The following is a 22633-nucleotide window of genomic DNA, read 5'->3' on the forward strand; positions in this document are numbered from 1 at the left end:
CTGGTTATTGTGGAGGAAACGTCTGTGTAGCAATTCATGGAGTCACCGACTCAGGAAGGAGACACGGTGAGAGTTGGAGCTTTGATGTCAAACACTGATGGGTTTATTCAGAGTATCGGCCGGAGGATTCACATCACAAGTCAAAGAGTCAGAGGTTCTGACTTCACGGTAGAGTTGCCACATCAATTCTGAAGAGCCTCTCTCTATGTTAGACCTTTTAACTGGTTCACAGAGAGTAATCAACATCTCTGAAGGAGTAGACTAAACAGCTGGGAACACTGAGCCACCTGCGTCCAACACTCATGGCCTCAAAGATTTCACATCTTAGAGTCCACAAACACCGATAAAGAAGTGCCTCAGCGTTCCCACAACAAGTACCATTCGTGCCAGACAAGTTGACCGGTCACAAACTGGTAACAACAACACATATGGCACCAAGGCCTTTCCTTAAAGGAGATAACAGACGTCAGAGTAGATCATAAAACGTCACAGAGCAAAAGGTTAGATATCTAGAAGAATTATTCCTTAACAGTTATGACAATTAGAAGGAAATCCCTACTTTACCTGTTTGTGTGTTGGCTCCAGTGGCAGAGAAGACCATGGGGCTGGTAGTGGCCAGGTTATTCTGAAGACCATACATAGGAACTGAGATAGAGAGAGAAACAACATATGTATCTACTGTCAGTGCCCAGCTCAGGATGTGAAACCACAGTGGGCTTTGACATGACAGGAAGAGAATTACCAGTGCTGCCAGCAGAGAGTCCACCGTTCATTGATGGGGAGCTGAGGGTCAGGTTGTTCTGAACTCCTGCACAGACAGAAAACATCACACATATATCACAGTTGGCTAAAACCTAAAGCATAAATGCATGCCTTATTCACCTATAACTACCATCTTACATAGACCAATGGATATTGGACATCAGTTCAAGTCTATTTATGTAATAAATCACATAGTTTACCTCTGCTAAAGTGAATGGTGATATGCAAAAGTGGTACATCTAGCAACAGGTGGCTGATGTAATTAGACTGACCTGATGAGTAAAGGGTGGAGGTAGCCGACAGGTTATTGGGGTTAGTGTTGTAACCGTAGCCACTGCTCCCACCTCCGGACCAAACGCTGCCATAGTGCTCTGGTAGGAAAAAGAAAAAAGAGGAATGTAGAACATGTACTAAAAATGAATATGAATGAATGAAAGGTGAAATGAATCACCTGAAAATAACTGACATTATTATTGTTAACTGAGAAGGAGCCTCTCTATCTTCATAGTAAGCGGGTCCTCTTCAGAAATATGGTATTCATTTGGTTGCAACGTGCAGCCTGACCACTAGATGACACTCAACCCTACACAATAGCCCTTCAAAGATAACAAACCTGGCATCTGATTGGCTGAACCTGTGGTGGCGCTGTCAGACATGGTCCTAGTTTCAACGCTGGCCTTCTTGGGGATAGGCAGCGTGTTGTTGGGGGAGCGGGTGGGGCTGGGGCTGGTGCTGGTGGAGCGGTTTCCTCTCAGCAGGCGCTTCACGTCATCCAGCTCCGTCCCTGTACAGCCGAGCTAACAGTGAGCCTCAAACAGACAACCACCCTGTGCCTAGTTTCATTATACACACAATTTAATCTATATTTCTTGAGTACATTGTTCTGTCATAAAGACATTCTCTAGAATCAGAAATTGGATATGCATGACAGTAAAGAGTCATACTCACAACTTGCTGGAGGAGAAGCACTCTGAAGTCTTGCTCTGATTTCACTCTCTAGACAAAGAGAACAGTTGTAGATCTAAAATCATTGGCACTTTAATGTAATTTAATAATCTGTAAATTGGAGGACGAAATTGTATTAATGTGTATTTTTATGCATGTTTTATGAACTAATGTGCCAGAGCAGCCAGTTTACCTCTGCTCTGAGTTCTCCCTCTGGCGGCAGAGCTAGAAGTTAGACTTGAAGTGCCTGAAAGAAAAACAAATATCAAGCATCTTGATACAGGGTACTTATTATATGTTATAGTTTGGATTCCTAAAGCTTTTAGTCTACTATCCCATCATTCAAGGGTGGTTTTCACTAAGTAATGTTTTTTTTTTGGACGGACACTATAATTTACATTTTTTTACTATGTTCAATCTGAATTTACTTTAAAATAAAAAAAATCTATATTGATTCTGAGTTTTCTACATCCAACTCACAGGTGTATCATTGCTTTGAGAAAAAAGATAATTAATTTACCCCTTTTTAGAAGTGAAGTTATAGTCATTTGTTCTGGGAATGTCATTTTCGAGCCTCAGGCCTGAAAAACAGGCTCGGGGCTTAATTAAGTGAATCTTACCGTACTCCTTCCTTTTGTACTCTGGAGAGGAGTTCGTGCTTGAACTTTCTGAAACATAATGAGAAAGAATTGACCATATTATCCTTCTTCCAGAAGTAGTTATGTGAGGGCCTTGTTTCAAACAGCAAACAATGTGAAAACAACCCAACGGTTCAGTAAAGCAGCATTCATTTATTGACCCTTGACTTTTGACTAACCGTAGAAGACATCTGAGACAGCTGCTGCCATGGTGGTAGTGCCCTTCTTCTCTTTTGGAACAGGTGAATAAGTGACTGCTGATGACGATCCTCTCTTTGCCTCCCCAGACCCTCCTGAACTGTAACTGTTCTTCGTCACTGTTGAAACTGTGACGGCTCCCAGACCCCCGTCTCTTTTTCCATCTCTGCCCCCACTCACGAAACCAGAAGACATGCCAGAGGATCCCTTTCCAGTGGCCCTAAACCCCACCGCTCCAGCAGCTCCCTTTGTTGCTGCCCCTGAGCCCCCTGAGCCCCCTGAAGTTGCTGAACTTACAACCCCTGAGGATACAGCACAGGATGCCCCTAGAGTAGTGACACTGATGCCTCCTGCGGCCTTGCTGGTTCCGTATCCACCGGAGCTGGTGGCATTGGAGCTGGTAGAAGTGGTCAAGCCTGAGCTGTTTGTTCCTCCCGAGCCGTACCCACCGGAGCTGGCAGCGCTGGAGCTGCTGGATGTGGTCAGGACTGAACTGCTTGTTTCTCCAGAAGCATATCCACCGGTGCTGGCTGCATTGGAGCTGCTGGATGTGATTAACCCTGAGTTGCTTGTCCCGCCAGAGCCGTATCCACCTGAGCTGGTGGCATTGGAGCTGCTGGATGTGATCCGGCCTGAGCTGCTTGTTCCACTAGAGCCGTATCCACCTGAGCCAGCGGCGTTGTAGCTGCTGGATGCGATCAGGATTCCTCCGGAGCTTCCTGATGCAGCTTTCTCACCTGACTCTCCTGCGCTCATAGAGAGATCATCTAGGAGAAGACAGGAAATAAAAAAAATAGGAGGAGATGATTTGCCACTTCATCATAAATAGTACATTGGGTTTTCATCTCAGCTCTAAAAGGTTAGATCTTATCAAATGCATCATCAAGCACTCAGATGTCTGCAGGGGCTAAGGATGGTTAATTTATTATTTGCCTCAATCCAGTTTAAAATACAAGACTGCACAGGCAAAGCCCATATTTGAAAATTCTACTATTCTACTTTTTTTTGGTGGTTTCATAAAAGAACATTCCTAAAGTAAACCTCTGCTTGCCTGGCATGACTGAACATGCCCTATTACTCTCAACCATGACATCCTTCCACTCTTATATAAGATTGATTGACACGCACATAAAACATCCTTTCTGCTGCCGCAGGTAATGACATTTAATGTCTAATATAAATAATAAGCTGTTTGCCAAGAGGCTTGGCGGCCTCTCTCTAGTGGCAAACCACAAGGTACTTTAAAGCTGCATACATGTTATAGTGTTTTGGCCACAAGGAAGGATAAAAACAATCTGTAAACATAGCTTCATTATGATCAACCTGTATAGCTTGAAGCAATACATTGGTTATTTACACATCCTGCAGATTCAACATTTTGATTTTGGCTACCAAATGTATTAACTGTAATCTCCTTTAGCTCAGATTTAGTTTCTATTTACCACAAAGAAATATTTCAGGCTAAATGATCAGCCACATTTTCACAAGCTACTGTAGCAGCTAAATGTTCAGCTAAATGTTCACAAGCTCTGCAAAAAGATCATCAAAATGTAAACAAGCTAGCTGCTAAAGGATCCGCCAAAGCTAGCTGATTATTTTGTCTAGAAAGTATCATAGATATGTTTGTTTTTTTAAACTTGATTAAAGTCACCTGCTGCATCTTGAAACAAAGCCAAAAAGAGATGTGAGACTGAACTGTAACAGCCGGAAAAACTAAAAGAAAATAACCTAAAGGCACTTCAAATCCTAATAAAGCTAATTGGGATGCACTGCTTAGTGATCGTTTTCTTTTGGTTTCCCTCCTTTCACATAACAAAGAAACAGTCATTTTGGTCAATTCGTAATATAAGAAAGTGTTGAGTGTAGCTATAACTGTACAATCTATCTTTCATTACAATGAATAATCAATTCAGTGTATAATCTAAATGTTCAATATGTGTATAAATCATGATGTGTTTGATAGATGCGAAGAAAGGCACAGCTTACTTTGCGATGTCAGTCTAGTAGTCGTCACTGATTTTGTGACCACTGTAAAAAGAATAAAAGAATGGTTAATTATAAATACTTACGAAAAGTTATGTTTTTGATTTGGCATTTCAAGTGTTCACTGTGAACAGTTCTCATTGGAAATAGTCTTTTGTTTTGAGAAACTACAGCATGTTCTAAGATATTTATCTACCCAAATTTCTGAGACACATACCTCATTGCGTGTAATTATTGGTCCTCCATTTGTAATAACATACAGTAAGACATTCTACAGCTAATTTAAGCCTGTGTTAGGTTATAATACATTTGCTGAAAATACAAAATAAAGAAAGTTTATGCAGCATAGAAGGCCTCTCAGATTTTACCTTTGCTACTTCCTCTAACACCTCCGCCAACCCCACCTCCACCAGAGCCGACAGACGTGGATGTTTTTAGATTGTCCATCCAACGCTATCTGTTGCAAAAAAGACAACAAAAAACAAGATAGTTTACACTATATACAAAGTTTTTTGACTGAATGTTATGCTGTGTTTAATATCAAAGACTATGAGCATGAAAAGGTGGTTTTACATGACATTAAACCATACCCTGAGGCAGTATATGCACACACAGTCCTTCCCTAAGTCATATCATTTCATGAATGCGGTCATATTTCTTTCCTTTGTATCGATGTCCCCTGTGGAAAGGGCTCTTTAGAACTCAACATGCCATTGATTTAAAGGGTTCACCAGGTGCTGTATAGAAAGGGCGTAGGTTGGTGCTCACTTGATGAATGTGGCTTTCCTTTGAACAAAAAGGACCTACAGTAAAAAGGAAGATTACTACAGAACCGTAGCTAAAATGGTATGAGGTTTCAGTTGTAGCTGCAGGAAATGGAACTTAAATCTTTGATCAGCAGAAATAAATAATTGTATATAAAAGAGTTCACAAGTATAGTCAGATAACAGCAACAAAAAAAATGAAACATTTGATAATAACTTGTTTTAACGTGTTTTGGGTTAAATGTATCTCAGTGTCCCCCATGTTTGTGTATGGCCGGGGGTTAGGGCGCACAGCAGTGGGCTACAGTGTAATTACTCATACTGCCTCTAGACTAGAGGACACCGTATTTCCTCAAGATCTCGACATTTTACACATGATGGCTTTACATTTCTGCTAAAAAACTACAATGGTCAAGAAAAGGAAGTCATGAAACGTCAAAAATGCTTATACATATATATTATACTTTTCATATAACATAATCACAAAAGAAGAACTTGTACCTTTTTATAAGCAACAACAGGCACAGCTTTTCAGTTTATTACATCCAGGGGTATTGCTGCTGCAGCCTAACTGGTCGACCAGTAAATGATGGTGGCTAATGTGAGCTAAAGAAACTTTAGGAAAATATTCCTCTGAATGTATATCTCTTCTTCACTTGTGCTACTTTACAATACATTTGAGCATTTAGCAGGATCCCATAATGGTTCCTTGGCCACAGTAGGGGCTGTTTAAAAAATGGCACTGTTCCTTGGTTAATGTCTTTACCGTTACTTTGTTTTGATTAAAAAACAGCATTCAACAGAAAGGTCAGGCACAATGCAGTGCATTTATAACAGTCAGAAAGTTGTGTTTAGAACTAGGAACTGGAGCTTACTAACTAACTAACTAACTAGTTGGTAGTTATTGTCAATTCCAATGAATATCTGTGTGCAATTCTACAGTACTATGGCAAAATGAACATTAAGAGTAGGTATATAGTGTACACAGTGTACCACTACATCTAGTGGTGTAAAGTCACTACTGTAAGTACATTTACTCAAGTACTGTAATTAAGTACAATTTTGAGTTACTTGTACTTTACTTGAGTATTTATATTTGTTGCTACTTTGTACTGTTACTCCACTAAAATTCATTGGTAAATCATGTACTTTTACTCCACTACATTTATTTAATACCTTTAGTTACTTTACAGATGTGGATGAATGATGTGAAATATAATCAACTCTTAAATCAGACTTTAGTTCCACCTGGAGTAAATTCACAAGCTACCCTGCAGTATACAAAGTCATTCAAACTAGCTGCACCTTTACCAGCTTTGAGAACACTTTAATGATCAATCATTATAAAACATATCAGATATATTATTCTTCACAATGACTACTATTACTTTCGGTTACTTTCTATATGTTTGTAATCTGATCTAATATTTATTTTTAAGTTTTAAGAATTGTTTTGCCATTCAAATGGTAAGAAATTGTGTATTCCTATTTTTAATATTTATTTACTGCTGTTAAAAGGAATTTTCCAGATATTGATTTATTTAAATGTTGTGACCCAAACACTCACAAAGTTCATAAAGCTAAAACACAGGCCTTTTGATAAACTATGGAATGTTCCCTTGTTAAATGTCGCATTTCCTATGAAAGCAATATTTTGCCTGAACTTGTCTTTATGAAAAATAATTGCTTAATCTAACAGGGGGGGTCTGGGGTATTTAGCTGTAAAGGGTGAAGCCCCCCAGCAATTCTGTACAATAACACCCACAAACCAACCCACACAGCCTGCACCCACATGAAGCTACCAGCAGGAAAAAACAATAATAGCTATCTGGTAGATGAATGGGAAAAAACACACAGCCCACATTTAACATTTCACAGGAAATATTTGCATTGCATTACGAGCATAGTTTACATTTATTTCTAAACTGCATTACAGGTAACTGTAGAACAAACATCCCACCTGGACCGAGGAGACAGTAGTGTGAAAAGATGATCTAATATTTGCTGCAAATGCAATAACTGTATGTCATGCGGCTGACACTGCGGTCTACAAACATTTTACCCATAACCCACTTGCATTCCTCCAGTTGCATGATTTTTTATCATCATATTGTGTGTATAAAAGTTGCTCTAAATCTGAAAAGACATAAGCCATTTTGTCAAAGTTACATTCTTTTACAGTACACTTTACAGACAATCTTTGTTTCTATTATTCATGCTACATTTATGCAAGCAATGTCTTTTAATACTATATTATTGTTATTACTGTTAGTTACAACTATTATTACTATGATTTATGTTATTATTTTCAGCAACAACCATAGTTAACAACTGCAGGTCTGCTGCAACTCTCACTACATATACAAATGTTTTGTTGCTGCCTTTTACTAAATCAAATATTATTATATTACTTTATTATATTACTTTAAACTGCACTGTAACTATTAGTTTTGTATTTTATACCTGCCTTATTGCATTTTATCGTGTCAGAAATGGGATTTTCCTGACTTTCTAATGAATGTTTTTAGACTTATTTAAATGTATTTTTTAGAATGTGTTTTTGTCTGAATACTTTTACAGTTTACTTTTACTGTAAAGCACTTTGAATGGATTTGTTGTTGTAATGTGCCATATACATACCTTGCCTTAATAATACCATGGATAACAGCTATAGCTATTGCATTTTTAGTAATTTTACCAAACACATCTATCCTGGATAAAGAGCCATAGTTAGCATCGCTTACCTTTAGATAATTTGTTCGGAAATATCCCCCCTCCTCTTTTCTGTATGTCTCCCTGCAGAAAAACACTTATCAGTTGTATGTTCTTCACCACATCACAGTGTATCGTGCAGTGCCAGGGACTTTGCATGTGCCTCGAGACTTTATGTATTAGCTTTGTCTGACTCATAGCTTCAGCCGACAAGTTCCAACAGAGTGAAAGGGGCCGTTACACACTGACAGACAGGAGAGAAAAAAATAGCCCTGGGCTTCTTAATGCAAGAGTACAAGCCTGGTATAAAGTGATTCAACAATGTGTTGCACTAGTCCATTACTAATTACTTTTGTTTTATAATTACAACTTGTGTGAGGATTACATTAGGTGCTTTGTGAGTCATTCACATAAAATTAATGTGACCTTGACTTTGAAGGCACTGACATCAAGTCAAATTCCTCGTACGTGGTAATAAACCTGTTTCTGATCCTGATAACATTTGAAAGCAAAAGTGAAGCATGTTCAAATCACTTTCCTCTACCTGTTTTTATACCATGATTCAGCAGCAGATTCCTCACTGTGTATCTAAATGTCAGCGTTAATAGGCAGCAGACTTGAGCCAACTACCTGTCAGAATAAATGGATCCAGGAATCATTTCTTATAGCAGGGTGAGTTGTGTTGGGAATGTGATGACTTTATTTGCATGCTTTTAGCTTTACAGTAGCAGTGAGGCCTGACTCGCATGCTGAGCATGGCAAAACATCCCAAAAGCGGATTTATTTTCATTATCAATAGAGCTAAGAAATGCATTCTTATCAAGGTCACAGCCTAGGAACAAAACTTCTACTGACTGAAATAGAGTTGTTTAAAAGTATATATAAAAAAAAGTATACCCTTATTTTTCATATAAATAGATAAACAGAGAAGGAGCATAGAAAACCAAGACAAACAATACAATGCAGAGAAAAACCAGTGGAGACCTTGACCAATGAGCACTAGCCAATTAGAGGTGGGGTTTCCACAGCAGAAGAGTGTTTGTTTTCGGAGAACCAGGCCTTTTGGCAATAGGCGCTTTCACACCGGAGTACTTTTCCCAGGAATAGTTCCGATAGTTCCTGGGATTTTGCGTCCACACCAAAAAGATCTGGAACTACAACTTTTTTTCGGGAACCTTCCACCCCTTTTCAGTCCCTGCTAGAGAGGTGGTACTTTCCTGGGGAGGAAAAGGTTCCAATTTGTGATTGGCTGGGCGAATTGCAAACCACGGCCCGTAAAACTCGAAAAGTTTTGTGAAGCCACCATTTTATTTGCTCGCATTAGCATTATTAGCATTAGCATTAGCCCAGCGCACAAACGGAGAGAGACTAACTTATGGAAACACAAAAGAAAACATGGGAGCGGTGGAGTGATGAGGAGGTGTCGCCGCTTCTGGCGATTTACTCGGAAGGCTTCAGTTGAAGTAGAAGCTGCTGGGACAACACAGTCTCACTCTCTGATAGTCCAATAGCGACGCTTGGTCAAGGTCCTTTGGCGTGCAGTTGTGACGCGCCGAGTCTCCTTCAGCTTCATAAACGGACGCAAAGAGCTTTCAACTGATTGCAATGTATTCCCATCGGCGGCGGTATTTGACGCTCAGGGAAGCACCGCATCGGTCCATGTCGGCGGCAGTTAAAGGCAATGTGAGCGTCCATTCCCATTGGATAACGGAGGATTTTACACCCGGAAGTAAGTATTCTCCTTACTGTCGATTGATTTTACAGTGATATCTGCACTACTCATCAACTCAAACACACCAGATTATCCTTGTTAATTACACAACATTGATTGGTTTAAATTGTGTACAATGCTTTTGTGTTTTTCCCCTTCGATTCGGAGTTTAGGATGTCCGAAGACACTACACTACCCATAACCCTCAGCTATCGTTCCGCTTTGCTCGACAAACCCCGTGATTAGTCCTCAGGCTCTGCGATTGGTTGACCTCCAACTGCATTCCATATGAAAAAAAACGTTTCGTAAAAGATAAAATCATACTTTATTCAGCAGTGCTTGCTTTACTCTTTGAAAGTCATCACATGAATGCATTGTAATAAATGGTTTGGCTGCATTAAATATGACACATCTGTCGTAGTTCTTTATTTATCTACAGAGATCGGGCCTCCGAATAGACCGGAAACTATTCTTTTACCGTTCTGTAATTTCACAATAAAGTTAGTAGTCATATTTTGTTTTGATATTATTGTTTTTTATTAACTTCTGCATGTTTAGTTGAATGTGTTATATTTTATGAAAACATTTAAATATTAAGACTACATACAAAATAGGGGGATGATAGAAATATAGCATAGAAAAATATCAAGAAGATACTGTAAATGATATCTAGAATAAAACAGTTTAGTGCCGGATGTACAAAGATATTAATAGGAAGATGTGCAAAACAGAAACTAATTAGACTTTATTAAAACATTAAATAATACTTTAGGTTAAGGTCTTCTTTTAAATACATGTAAGCAAAAAGCTTTGGGGGTACCTACAGATAATTATTAAGCCTGACAAAGTACTTAAAGTCTAATATCTTGCATGGTTTGTTTTGGGACTTGACAATCAACTTTCCTGCAATGTTAACTATGTTGAAGCACTTATTTTAACCGATAGTATACATATTTATTATACTCTTATAAGATGTATGTAAATAGAATAAGAAATGTGCATAATACGACAGTTTAATGGTGGAGGTATACACGCATATTGATAGATGTCTAGTAATGCACTGTTGAGGAGCCTGCGAGACAAGTTTTTCGTTCATTGCATAACTACACCGTAGTTGTGTATATGATATGTCAATAAACCTTTGAAAATCTGGAAATCTGGAAAGGGATGTGCAAAATAGCCATTATATACAGTTTTTAATGAACGATTAGCAAATAACGAGTAATGAATATGCTTTATAGGGATCTGCAGATACATTTGTTTAGTCTTTTCAAGCACCAACTATCAAATATCTTGCCTGATTGTTGGCACTTGACAATCACCTTCACTGAATTTTACTCATGTGTAACTAAAGTCTGATTCAAGGGTTGTTTATATTTCACATCATTAATACAAATCTGTAAAGTAACTAAAATAAATGTAGTGGAGTAAAAATACCAGGTTAACCTCAAAGAAAGCCCTCAGGATTATAAAAGACCCCCATCACCCCAGCCACAAACTGTTCTGTCTGCTGCCGTCTGGCAGGCAGTACTGCAGCATCAGGACTAAAACCACCAGACTCAGGGACAGTTATATCTCTCACAGGCTCCGCCCTCTACTGGACTCTATGGGTACTACCTTATCCCGCGTGCATTCTCCCACTGAGACTTCTATAGATGTAGCCGGCCCAGGGCGGGCCTACCTGAATGCGCGCGCATCACACCGTATAAAAGGAGGCCTCGCCTCCTGACTATCATCCTTTTTCTCTTCAGCAGCGGAAGTGATTCCACGAGCTTCGAGACGATTGAGAAAGAGAGAGTAAAGTGTAGGACCTGCCCGAAATGCCCGAATCTAATTACCCTTCTGCTTCACGTCCTTGGGGCCTGACCACGCGGTGGGTAATATGGGCCCGACGCTGACATGCCCAGACTGCCAGATGATCCCGCGGCTCACACGAGAGCATCGTGGGCAGCACTTCCTGGCGAGGGCTACCCCGCAGGAGGAGTCGGTGGATCTGGAGCTCGACGTCGTGGACGTAGGCGATTCGGGGAGCGAGGTGACGTCGTCCCGGTTCTTCCGATGGGGGACGAGGAGGACGCCTCGCTGACCAGAGGTCCAACTCTCAGGTCTGCGTGGATCGATTTCCCGGCGATGATGACTCTGGCGGCGGAGCGTGTAGGCTTACCGCTCCCCCCACCGCTGCCACCGAGGCCTGTAAACCGCCTGAGATTTACGGCCCGGTGCATCCGGCGCAGCCGACCTTCGTTTCGCCCCAGCTGCCAGAGGTATGGCGGTGTGTGGAGGCGACATGGCAGCAGCCATTTAAAACGAAGGCCCGATAGCCGCCATGGCGGGTATCGTTAAGGTGGTGGATCGCTCGGACAGGACATGTCCAGGTGTGCCCCCCCCCCTCAATGATCTGCTTCCGCGGCTGGTTGGGCGGAGGGTAAACGTCCTCTGCCCCCGCTGCCCCGGGACCGAGACACCTGGAATATCTGGATAAGTTGTTCAAGCTCGGTACGCAGATGGCGGCTGCGGGCGATAATCTTGGCATGTTGGCGTCTTCCTGATCACCCCTCAGGCAGACGCCCCCGCCCTCCCGTCTCAGGACGAGAGCGATTATTCGGACCACGCTGTTAGTCAGATGAGTAATCTGATTTATGGCGTGGCCACCGCAGCAGGGCGGATGATTTCCCTGGCCACAGTGGCGTCTCGTCACGTGTGGCTAGGGCTCACGGCCCTATCTAAGAAGGACCGAGAAGATCTCCTCGGAGCCCCCGTGTCCACGGAGGGGCTCTTTGGGTCGGTCTCCTCGGTCACCCAGCGCTTCAGCCGCCTAGAGGAGGAGAGAGTCCAGCTTAGCCGCATGCTATCGCTGGCTCCTCCTCAGGCCCCGCTACGTGCCCCCCTCGCGTTGCCATGCAGGGGAGGGAGCGTAGTGCGACAGTGAAGCGGAGGGAGAGGCGCCGGCACGGGGGTCCCGTAGCTGCGGCGCCCTCCACCTCTACGGCCCACCCCGTGGCACCGGCATACCGGCAGTCACGGGGAAGGGCTGCCCGACCGAGGCAGGCTCCGCAACAGCAGAGCACCCGGGTGGGGAGCTCCATCTTCGCGGAGTTAACTGCCTATTTAATGCCCAGCAGCTGATCAGAGCACGGCTCACCTCTCCTGCAGGGGGGCGTGGTCAGCAGAATCAGACCCGTAGACAGCAAACAGCACATAGAGCGAAATGAGGCATGGCTAAAATGCATGATCTGTTTGGTATTTTGAAAACAGAAACGTATAAATATACCTTATATAGGTATGGCCCTACAATATATCATTTAAATATAGCATGATAGGTTTCCTTTAAAATTGTAACGTGGAATATCCGTGGAATTGGCACCCAGGCCAAAATACTTAAAGGGGACCTATCATGCAAAATGCACTTTTTGGTGTCTTTTATACATAAATATGTGTGTCAGGTGTGTCAGGGAACTCAGGCAGCGTCAGAAAATAAAACCCTCTCTCTTTTCCTCCGTACCCAAATCTCTAAAAACGGGGGTACAACGGAGCTGATCCAGATTTGCGGCGATTTGACGTCATATCGGCAATGCGGACCCACAGCACTATCAGAAACGTTGCTATCAGAAACAATGCCCGACTGTTTTGGACGTAATATGGTCGGTGTTTACATTAGCATCGCTAACACTCAGAGCTAACCTGTACTGGAGAGAGCATGTGTGTGAAGAAGCAGGAAATAAAAAGGAACTCACCTTGTGGTATAACAGGCAAGAGAGAAAGCCTTTGAGCTCCATACTGTTTCAGAAATAATCCTTGATAATCCATGATATGGCGTTTCATCACCGCAGTATCTGCCGGTCGAATCTCCTGCATGAGCAGGCATAAGCTCCGCCCCTCTTTTTTAGCAATTAAAAAAAATAAAAAGCTTTATACATAAAATCTGCACTTTTGAAACAGGAAGTGAAAAGGAGGGATATGAGGCATGCTAGAATGCATGATCTGTGTTTGGTATTTTGAGCAAAACACATCATAGACATGTTTTTTATATATTTGTATATCTGAGACCCATAATATATGCCTAAAAATAGCATGTGATCGCAGCCATACTTGTTTATGGCGTCAGGTTAGTTATTTTATGCCAGTTGCATTTATGCTTTCAAAATCAGTTGCGGTAATATGTCGAGGTTATCCTGCTGAACAAAACGTGTTAAGTGTGTGTTTGCGCTTATCTTTTGAAATGTACCGAAATCCAATGGAAAAGTCCCATTGCTTTTGGTCACTGGAGCCCTTGCGACACTAACTCTCAGGTTCGCAAAAGCACCACTCTAATGTCTACACACATAAGAAACACTTTATCCTTCAGTTTATCATCAAGTTTTGAAAAACCTTGTTTTCACATACAGCAAATGTAGTTGAGTAAAAAGAAAAATATCTCCCTCTGAGATTGGATTAGTATAGTAAAGTAACTGAATACATTTACTCAAGTACTGAACTTAAGTACAATTTGGCAATACTTGTAATTTACTTGTGTATTTCCAATGTTATCCCTGTAAAGCCCAAATATAGAAAAACATTAGACTTTTTTTTTTGACCTTTCAGATGTTGTTGTAGGGAGCCTCTGGAGCAGAAATGAAAGAGTTTTTACATTTTGGTACGTTTTTAGGGAAATGTTGTAATATTGCAACGTTGGGCTTAGAATTCCTGTATCACACTCACATTGTCTGAATAAATATATTGAACAACTAAGGGTTGATTTGCAGGATTGATTGCTTACTTAGCCCTATATCAGTATATAGCATGAATAATAATCACACATCAGTCATATTTGTTATGAATAGTCATTTATTAAATATGAATATGGTAGTCCCAAAAACAGTTCCTATCGTCAGAAAAGCAGAGACGGACGTCACACTTGGTGCATTGTGTGTTTGTGTACCCTTTACTGCATTGTCTGCATCGTCCTCTCTTTGTCTTCACTGGAAAATGTTCCATTAGGTCCATGCGTACATCCAGTGGAGGTTGTGATCTCTTGGATGGGGCCCCGTTTGGTGGACTCCCATCACCTGAGGATGGTCTCTTCTGAGCATTCAACGGGCTCCTTGATGTCACCGTCAGTGCTGGGCTCCCGTTGCCTGAAGATGGTCGTCCTCTCTTTGGTGTTTTCAGAGGAGTTGTGTTCACCTGATTAGAACAGAATCAATCAAGATACATGTCAAAAAATACATTAGGATACAAGTCCAAAATATTACAGTGAAATATAAAAAAACATTACAAACAGCAAATAGCAGAAATGCATTCTTACCAGGATGAGAGAGGATGCTAGATCTGCCTGAAACTGTCTCCTGGTCAGGATCTCCTGCTTTGGCATCTTTAGAGCTTTGCAGGCCTTGATCACAGCAAGGATGATGGTGTGCCAGAAGATGTACACGTATCAGCGTCGGGAATAGAATAGAATAGAATAGAATAGGGAGGGATGAAACCCTCTTTAATGGTCACACATGCAGAGCACACAGCACACACAGTGAAATTTGGCCTCTGCTTTTAACCCATCCTAGTACAAGGAGTCTAGTACTAGGAGCAGTGGGCAGCTATTGTACAGCGCCCGGGGAGCAATGGGAGTGGGGGGGAAGGGGGGTGTCCGGTGCCTTGCTCAAGGGCACCACGGCAGGGCAGGAGGTGAACTGGGACCTCTCCAAGTAGAAGTCCACACTCCATATTTAGGTCTGGTCGGGGACTTGAACCAGCGACCCTACGGCTCCCAGTCCAAGCCCCTACTGACTGAGCCACTGCCGGACCAATGGGACTTCATGGGTCTGGTCCAGCAAAGGATGACACAAGTGTGACCGCTCTGCTGTCATACCATTTGACAGCACAGATGTTGTGGTTGGCCTCCACTCGGATGTCAAAGCTTCCTCTCCCTTTTTTCTTCAAGCTCTTCTCCTCTTCAAGGTTACAGTTGGGTAAGCGCACCTGCCTGGCTGTTCCCACATAATGAATCCCACGATCAAGGAGCTTCACTACCAATGGGACACAGGTGAAGTAGTTGTCTGCGTAGATCTTGTAGTTCTGACCTTCTGGAAGCGTGGAGGCAAGCTTCATCACAACATCACCTGACAATCCAAGTTCAGACTTGGCTCGTATCCCATTGACACTGCCTTGGTACACATCAAAGTCACAGATCATTCCAGAGATTCCAGTTCTCACCCACTTTCTCCGTTTTGGATGGCAGCAATCACATCCTGCACACTGAATCGAGGACCTCTCTTTGCTGGTGGCATTCTGAAATGGAAAAAGTACTTAATAAATATGTATCAATAACACATATGCTTATTATATTGTAATAGATTACCTGAAGGAATAGATAGGGTGGTGGGACAAGTGTTCATTCTGTCTGGCTTAGCCTATTATCATACTAAAAGGAATGCATGCACCACCCCCTTCCAGGTGTCCCGATGCAACAAGTATCTGAATCCTATTTACATTGTACAGTACACTTGACTCAGGCAATACTACCTGGCTTAGCCTATTATCATAATAAAAGGAATACCTACACCCATACATGCAGGTAAACCAGTTAAACAAGTCACACAATCCTGCCTATTATCATAATAAAAGGAATACCTACACCGACACATGCAGGTAAACCAGTTCAACAAGTCACACAATGTTGTCTGGCTAATGATAACAGGCTAATTATCATACTAAAAGGGATACATCCAAGTGTCCCAACACATTTCAGAAACTGTTTCTGCCAGAACCAGAGTTAAATGTATTTGTGTAACTAATTAACTGATAAGATACAAGTAGAGTTTAAAATATTGCTACAGATATAATTTCACACTGACCAGTGTTGTAATATTACAACAGAGACATAAGCTGATCAAAATCTAATTTGATGAATGTATTCCACAATAACTAAATATGTACATGTTCTAATCTAGACATTGTAATAATCCCAAAAAAAATATTTGAGGCATTTTACTTACTTGAATCTGACAAATCCAGTCCAATAAAACAAAGAGATGTTGCTGGTTTGAAGATTCGGAAGTTGTGTGAGTGTATGGCCAGAGGGCAGGACCTATAAACACATTTACTACCCAATAGCATTGTGAGGCTGAACAAAAGGACCTTTTGACTATGTAAATGTAGTATTTAAAAAAACTAAACATTTACTGACTTTTTTAGGATAGCTTAAAATAATGTTGTAAAATTACAACAGTGGGCCTTCCAGGGATGCTACTTTGTACTTCTACTCCAGCACATTTATTTTGTACCTTTAGTTACTTTACAGATTTGTATTAATAATATGAAATATAAGCAACACATTAAAAAATAACTTTATTTAAACCTGACATAACATTCACAAGCTACCCTGCAGTATACAAAGTCATTAAAACTAGCTGCACCTTTATATGAAGGTAGATATGGTGCAAAATGCGAGAGCGTGTAAAACCTTATGTGAGCACTTGCAGAAAAAAATCTGAGCTTGTGTGCATACATTTACACTTGTATAAAATATCCACGTATCTGTGAACTAAATTTGAAGTCACAGAATTAAAAAAAAAGTTTTGTAGCTTGTAGAAAAAAAATGAACTTAGTGATGAAATGTTCACTTGCAGAAAAATATATTTTTTTTAAATATATTTTCCATTACAACTGCAACTTGGTTATTACAACCTCTCAAATCAGTCATTACAACTTCACGAATCTGCTCTGTGGTAGTATACATCGACGAATCTGCGGCCTTGACTTTTGCTACACTTCTTGCGATGAATGTGTCGCAAAAGTAATTTTCACCTGTAGATGTGGGGGGAGGGAGGGAGGGAGGGGGGTTGGAGCGAAGGGGCGGAACTATCAGAACGACGAGGCTCGGGTCAGTCACACAGTCACAGCCATAGTCAGGTCGAACCGGATGACTGCGGGGCTAACGGTCCGTGTCTTCATGCTTATATCGGACTATTGTGACTCGCTCTGCGGTTAAAACAGACGGTGCATGAATGCGGTTTTGCGGTAAGTGAAATTCGAGTACTTATTTATGTGTTTATGATTTTAATCAGCTACGTAATGAATGTTAAGGCTTGGGTTAGCGTGTAAGCGAGTGGTAGCTACATCTGTGCTAACGATGCTAATCGTAGCCTGCAAGTTAAAACCATAGACTATATATATGAAGGTTAAAACGAAATAGACAAGTGTTAAGCGTTAAGTGGGATAATACTGTAGAACAAACGGCTTCTGTTTGAGGTTGATAAAATAAGGTCATCCTTGTAACTTAGAGAGATATTTTATTATGTAGGTAGGAACTGTATGCATCGCTAATGTTAATTTAAATCCGCTATGCTCAAGTATGTAGACAAGCTAACGTCGAAGTAGTGTATGTGAAATCAACCTCACAATAAGATGTGTGTATATTACAATTATTAATGTCATATTTCAAGATGATTACTTGGATATTACAATATGGTTGGTTGAGCTGGAGTTCATTATTGAGCTTACACGTTAACGTCAGTCATATCTGAAGAACGAACCCAAATCTTGTTGTTTTTATTAATTGCATTACCAAATTGGTATCAAATAAACAGTAAGCATTGGTAACACAACTTCCAAAGTTACAGTAAAATAAAAAGGACCCTGACTCGGGCAATACACAATCCAACATGTTCAACAGAAGAGAATAAGTTATATTGTTTGTACACATGGTTCTTTACATATATATCTGTTTGTTTAAAGTTTCCAGGTGATGCAGACAGGCTGGACCAGAGAGTGAGAGACAGCACTGGACTCCTCACAGCAGTGAACTTCAGCACAGGTACAAATACTCTTTTTTCATACTGTACAAAGAATCAAGAAAGATATTGGTTTAAATAAATGAAGTATTGACTTTAATACACTGATATACATTCCATTAAACAATACTAAATACTAGATCACCTACACATCAGTGAAGTTGAGGGGTGTTTCCATGCAAAGGGTTACATGTTAACAAGCAATATTACTTTGTCAGCTTTCTAATTTAAGGTATTGAAGGCACAGCTGTTTAACACATAGTGAGAACTGCTACTATTTATCTCTCAATATTGTCTTTAAAAAACGTGGTAAAAGTTATGATTTCAGTGAGAGAACAGAGCAAGCTTCTACAGTTGCACTAAGTTTTGATAACAGTTAAATATTATTTTGATAATAAAATATATTTCAATGTTGATGAATTTCATACTGTTCATTCATAATCTGATTGTCTTTGTTGTAGCTCACCGTTGAAATAAAATAAAACATTACAATTACAAAATAATTATATCTACAGCCCCTAAACACAAACACACCTCTTTCATAAATAACACACTTGTTCTGCAATAATATGTTTTATGTTTCCTGTAATTTTTGTTAGGAAAGGACATGCCTGAAAGACACGACTCAACATTTTCTCCTTCTCTGAGGGTCAAGAAGAACATCCAAGAGGAAAATTAAAAGCTGATGTTATGAGATTTTAAGACCAGTACAGGACATTCACTAAGAAACTACTTTTATTGTGAAAACACAGTCAGCTGATCGGATGCACCTATTTCCACATCTACACTCCATCAGCTGATTATTTCTATTTGCCTCACTTCATGAGCTTCACAGCACCTGTACCTTGTACCGCAGAGTTTGCAACGTCACAAATAAATGGGGCCAATCTTCAGTCAGATGTGAATGTGTAATCTAACATTTTCAGTAAGAATAATGGACAAAAGGAGTGCAAATACAAATTCAATTTATTGAAATGTGAACCAAAAGTTCATCAAATGTTTTAAATAAAAAGCACATATGGACAGAAGGTGTAAACCTATTAAATGTATAAGTAAACACATTTAGTCAAATAAAGTGACAGACTAGGCCTGATCAGGTGGTATCAGCTATGCATGGGCTCCTCCATCAGGCCTGGTCCTCCTCGCAGAGGAAAGACCCTCAGTCCTCTCCAAACCAACAGACAGGACGTCCATCACACGGAGGTTTCTCCCTGAAGTCTCTGCAGCTCTCTGGACACCACGCTGTCTCAATCCATCCACACTGAATATGAGAGGGGGAAAATGAAAATAATAAATGCTTTAGACAATAAGAAATATAAAAGTGAACCGTTGAGTTGCTCCGTTTTTTTAGATTGTCAATACTATTACTGTATAACTAATATCCCAGGTTAAGAGGCACCTTCAAATAAAGATTGGTCTAAATACATTTTGTCTTTTGAATTGTTTGTCTAAAGTCAAGGATCTAGAACTGGTACTTCTAGTTTTAATGGTACAGTCTGGTTATTATGCTGTTTGGAGGAGACATCCTAAGCTTGACTTAAATGTATTAAACGTATAATTAAGTGATGGCAAAATATAAATAACTAATGTCATGCAAACATATTCATATTTGCTTGATTCCAGTGTTGAATTTAGCACAATTGCATACAAACGTCAAGAGATTTTAAGATTCTGAAGTCTTCGTTCTAAATAGAAAATAGCATGGATAATTTACAAAGGCTTTAAAAACACATCAGGAGCCCAAGACAATTATAAAACTTGTCATTATTTCAGTACAGTTCAATTGGTTTTATTTTCATAAACGGTTATCAACCGTTAGTGCCAAAGCAGTAGGCTATAATATATTGTATATTATATTATTATTATATATATATATTATATACTATACTGCTGTATAGACTACAGTACAACCACTACTTGTTTAGCTAGCATAAATTCAACAAAGCTAGCATTAGCTGGCTAACTGACGTTATTTTGCCGCTAAACTGCACGATATAAAACGGTGGTCTTCATAGCGGATTTAATCCTCAATCACAATAATAATATTCAAAGTAATACTGGGGAAGTAATGGGCAACATTTACCGTTGATTGACGCGCCATGTCAGCGGACTGGTAGCGACACGGACCGTTAGCCCCGCAGTCATCTGGTTCGACCTGACTGCTGTGACTGTGTGACTGACCCGAGCCTCGTCGTTGTGATAGCTCCGCCCCTTTGCTCCAACCCCCCTCCCTCCCCCCACATCTACAGGTGAAAATTACTTTTGCGACACATTCATCGCAAGAAGTGTAGCAAAAGTCAAGGCCGCAGATTTGTCGATTTATACTGCCACAGAGCAGATTCGTGAAGTTGTAATGACTGATTTGAGAGGTTGTAATAACCAAGTTGCAGTTGTAATGGAAAATATATTTAAAAAAAATATATTTTTCTGCAAGTGAACATTTCATCACTAAGTTCATTTTTTTTCTACAAGCTACAAAACTTTTTTTTTTCTTCTGTGACTTCAAATGTGGTTCACAGATACGTGGATATTTTATACAAATGTAAATGTATGCACACAAGCTCAGATTTTTTTTCTGCAAGTCAGGTTTTACACGCTCTCGCATTTTGCACCATATCTACCTTCATACTTTACCAGCTTTGATAACACTCTAATGATCAATCATTATAAAACATATCATATATATTATTCTGAAATGGACCAATCTGCACAATGACTACTTTTACTTTTGATACTTTAAGTATATTTTGATGCTTATTTTGTTCTTTTAATTTGAGTAACATTATGACTGCAGGACTTTTACTTACAGAGTATTCCTACACTCTGATACTTCTACTTTTACTCGAGTACAAGATCTGTGTACTTCTTACACCTCTGCACTTTAGGAGTGCAATAACACATTTTTCTAATTACAATTATTTGTATTTAATTATCAGCACGGTGTTTTAATGTTGATGAGACTGACCCATACTTACTCTATATTGGTAAACACGTATTCTGGAGCCTGAATCTTGAGCAAATGTCAGTCAACATAAGTTTGATATTAAGTGTTACCAAGGGACACAGAAACAGGACCCACCTCATAGAGAGAGACACCTTAAACAACATGAAACTATAGCTTGAAACATTCGTTCTGATGGTGTGATGGAGGTGTGAGATAGGATGTAATCTGATGCTTGGACAAGTCTGAAACGATCTTGAATAAAACTAATCCAGAATAAATTCTTAAGTGACATGGTAATGACATGTTAGAAGTCTGATTTAACAGCCATCAAATGAAAAGCACCACATTGTGTTCTTCTTTCTGTCTCTTACATGATGTGTGTGCTATGTTGTTCATGGACACTTCCAACTTTAGGCGCAGTCTTTTTCTTTATATTGGCAAAGAAAGTTTATATGTGAGATTTTGGCATAAAGATATATTGAGTCAGCCATGTTTTCCACCCTCAGACTGCTTAAAAAGGCATAGTTCAGGGAGAAATGAATGAGTGACACTTAAAACTGCACTCCTGGCGGCTAAATGCTATTTGTCAGGCATGTGTCAGTGCACCCAAAAAAGATTCTAGACCTACATGCTCCAGGGTACAAAAATAACAGCTTAAACTTTCAAATGAAATCAAAGGTGTATGACTTTATCTATGAAATATTGTGGACATGTGCCATCTGCAATAATAGCATGATATAGCAATGCTTCAACAAGGAGTACACATGTTGCTACAAACACTGCAAACACGAGCACTTCATGAGAATTTGATGACGCCATTTCACCTATTTAATACGGTCAACATTTTAACATTGGTTGGTAATAAATAAATAGCGCCAAAAGTACTAAAAGTTTCACATATTTTATATTAAGGAATCCTTTCTTCTTCTTCTTTTTCTTGTACAGGCAGCAGTCAGCCTAAGGTGTTTGATAGCAGCTGTGCCCCTGAAACATATTTTCTATGACATATTTTGACAGGTTTCTCAGTGCTATAAATCCTCCCACACAATCTTTTTTTAATGTTCCGCAGGTCATACAGGTGTCTCCAAATGACATTTTCCAGAACTGTTTTGAATGGATTGTGTAATTCTATATATTTCTTATTGTCGATAAATGTCATAAAAAGACCCAGGCCAGCGTTGAAATGAAAATGCTGACAGGAGTTGAGGGAC

The 22633-nt window shown here is 40.1% G+C and overlaps 1 protein-coding gene across 1 annotated transcript in view; it reads right to left on the reverse strand.

Moving 5' to 3' along the window:
• The window catches only part of col17a1a (collagen, type XVII, alpha 1a), a 32325-nt gene extending 24189 nt beyond the window's left edge, over positions 1 to 8136 (reverse strand). Inside the window, exons 1-11 of the mRNA XM_034129472.1 lie at positions 8035 to 8136; positions 4895 to 4983; positions 4530 to 4571; positions 2525 to 3310; positions 2328 to 2375; positions 1901 to 1954; positions 1711 to 1758; positions 1376 to 1546; positions 1035 to 1133; positions 743 to 808; positions 565 to 645 (exon numbers count right to left, since the gene is read on the reverse strand). Coding sequence (XP_033985363.1) covers positions 565 to 645; positions 743 to 808; positions 1035 to 1133; positions 1376 to 1546; positions 1711 to 1758; positions 1901 to 1954; positions 2328 to 2375; positions 2525 to 3310; positions 4530 to 4571; positions 4895 to 4973 — 1474 coding nt within the window. The 5' untranslated portion in view covers positions 4974 to 4983; positions 8035 to 8136. The remainder of the gene's footprint in view (positions 1 to 564; positions 646 to 742; positions 809 to 1034; positions 1134 to 1375; positions 1547 to 1710; positions 1759 to 1900; positions 1955 to 2327; positions 2376 to 2524; positions 3311 to 4529; positions 4572 to 4894; positions 4984 to 8034) is intronic.
• Positions 8137 to 22633: the final 14497 nt, after the last annotated feature.

The sequence above is a fragment of the Trematomus bernacchii genome, unplaced genomic scaffold (assembly GCF_902827165.1).
Source record: "Trematomus bernacchii unplaced genomic scaffold, fTreBer1.1, whole genome shotgun sequence".
Lineage (NCBI taxonomy): Eukaryota > Metazoa > Chordata > Actinopteri > Perciformes > Nototheniidae > Trematomus > Trematomus bernacchii.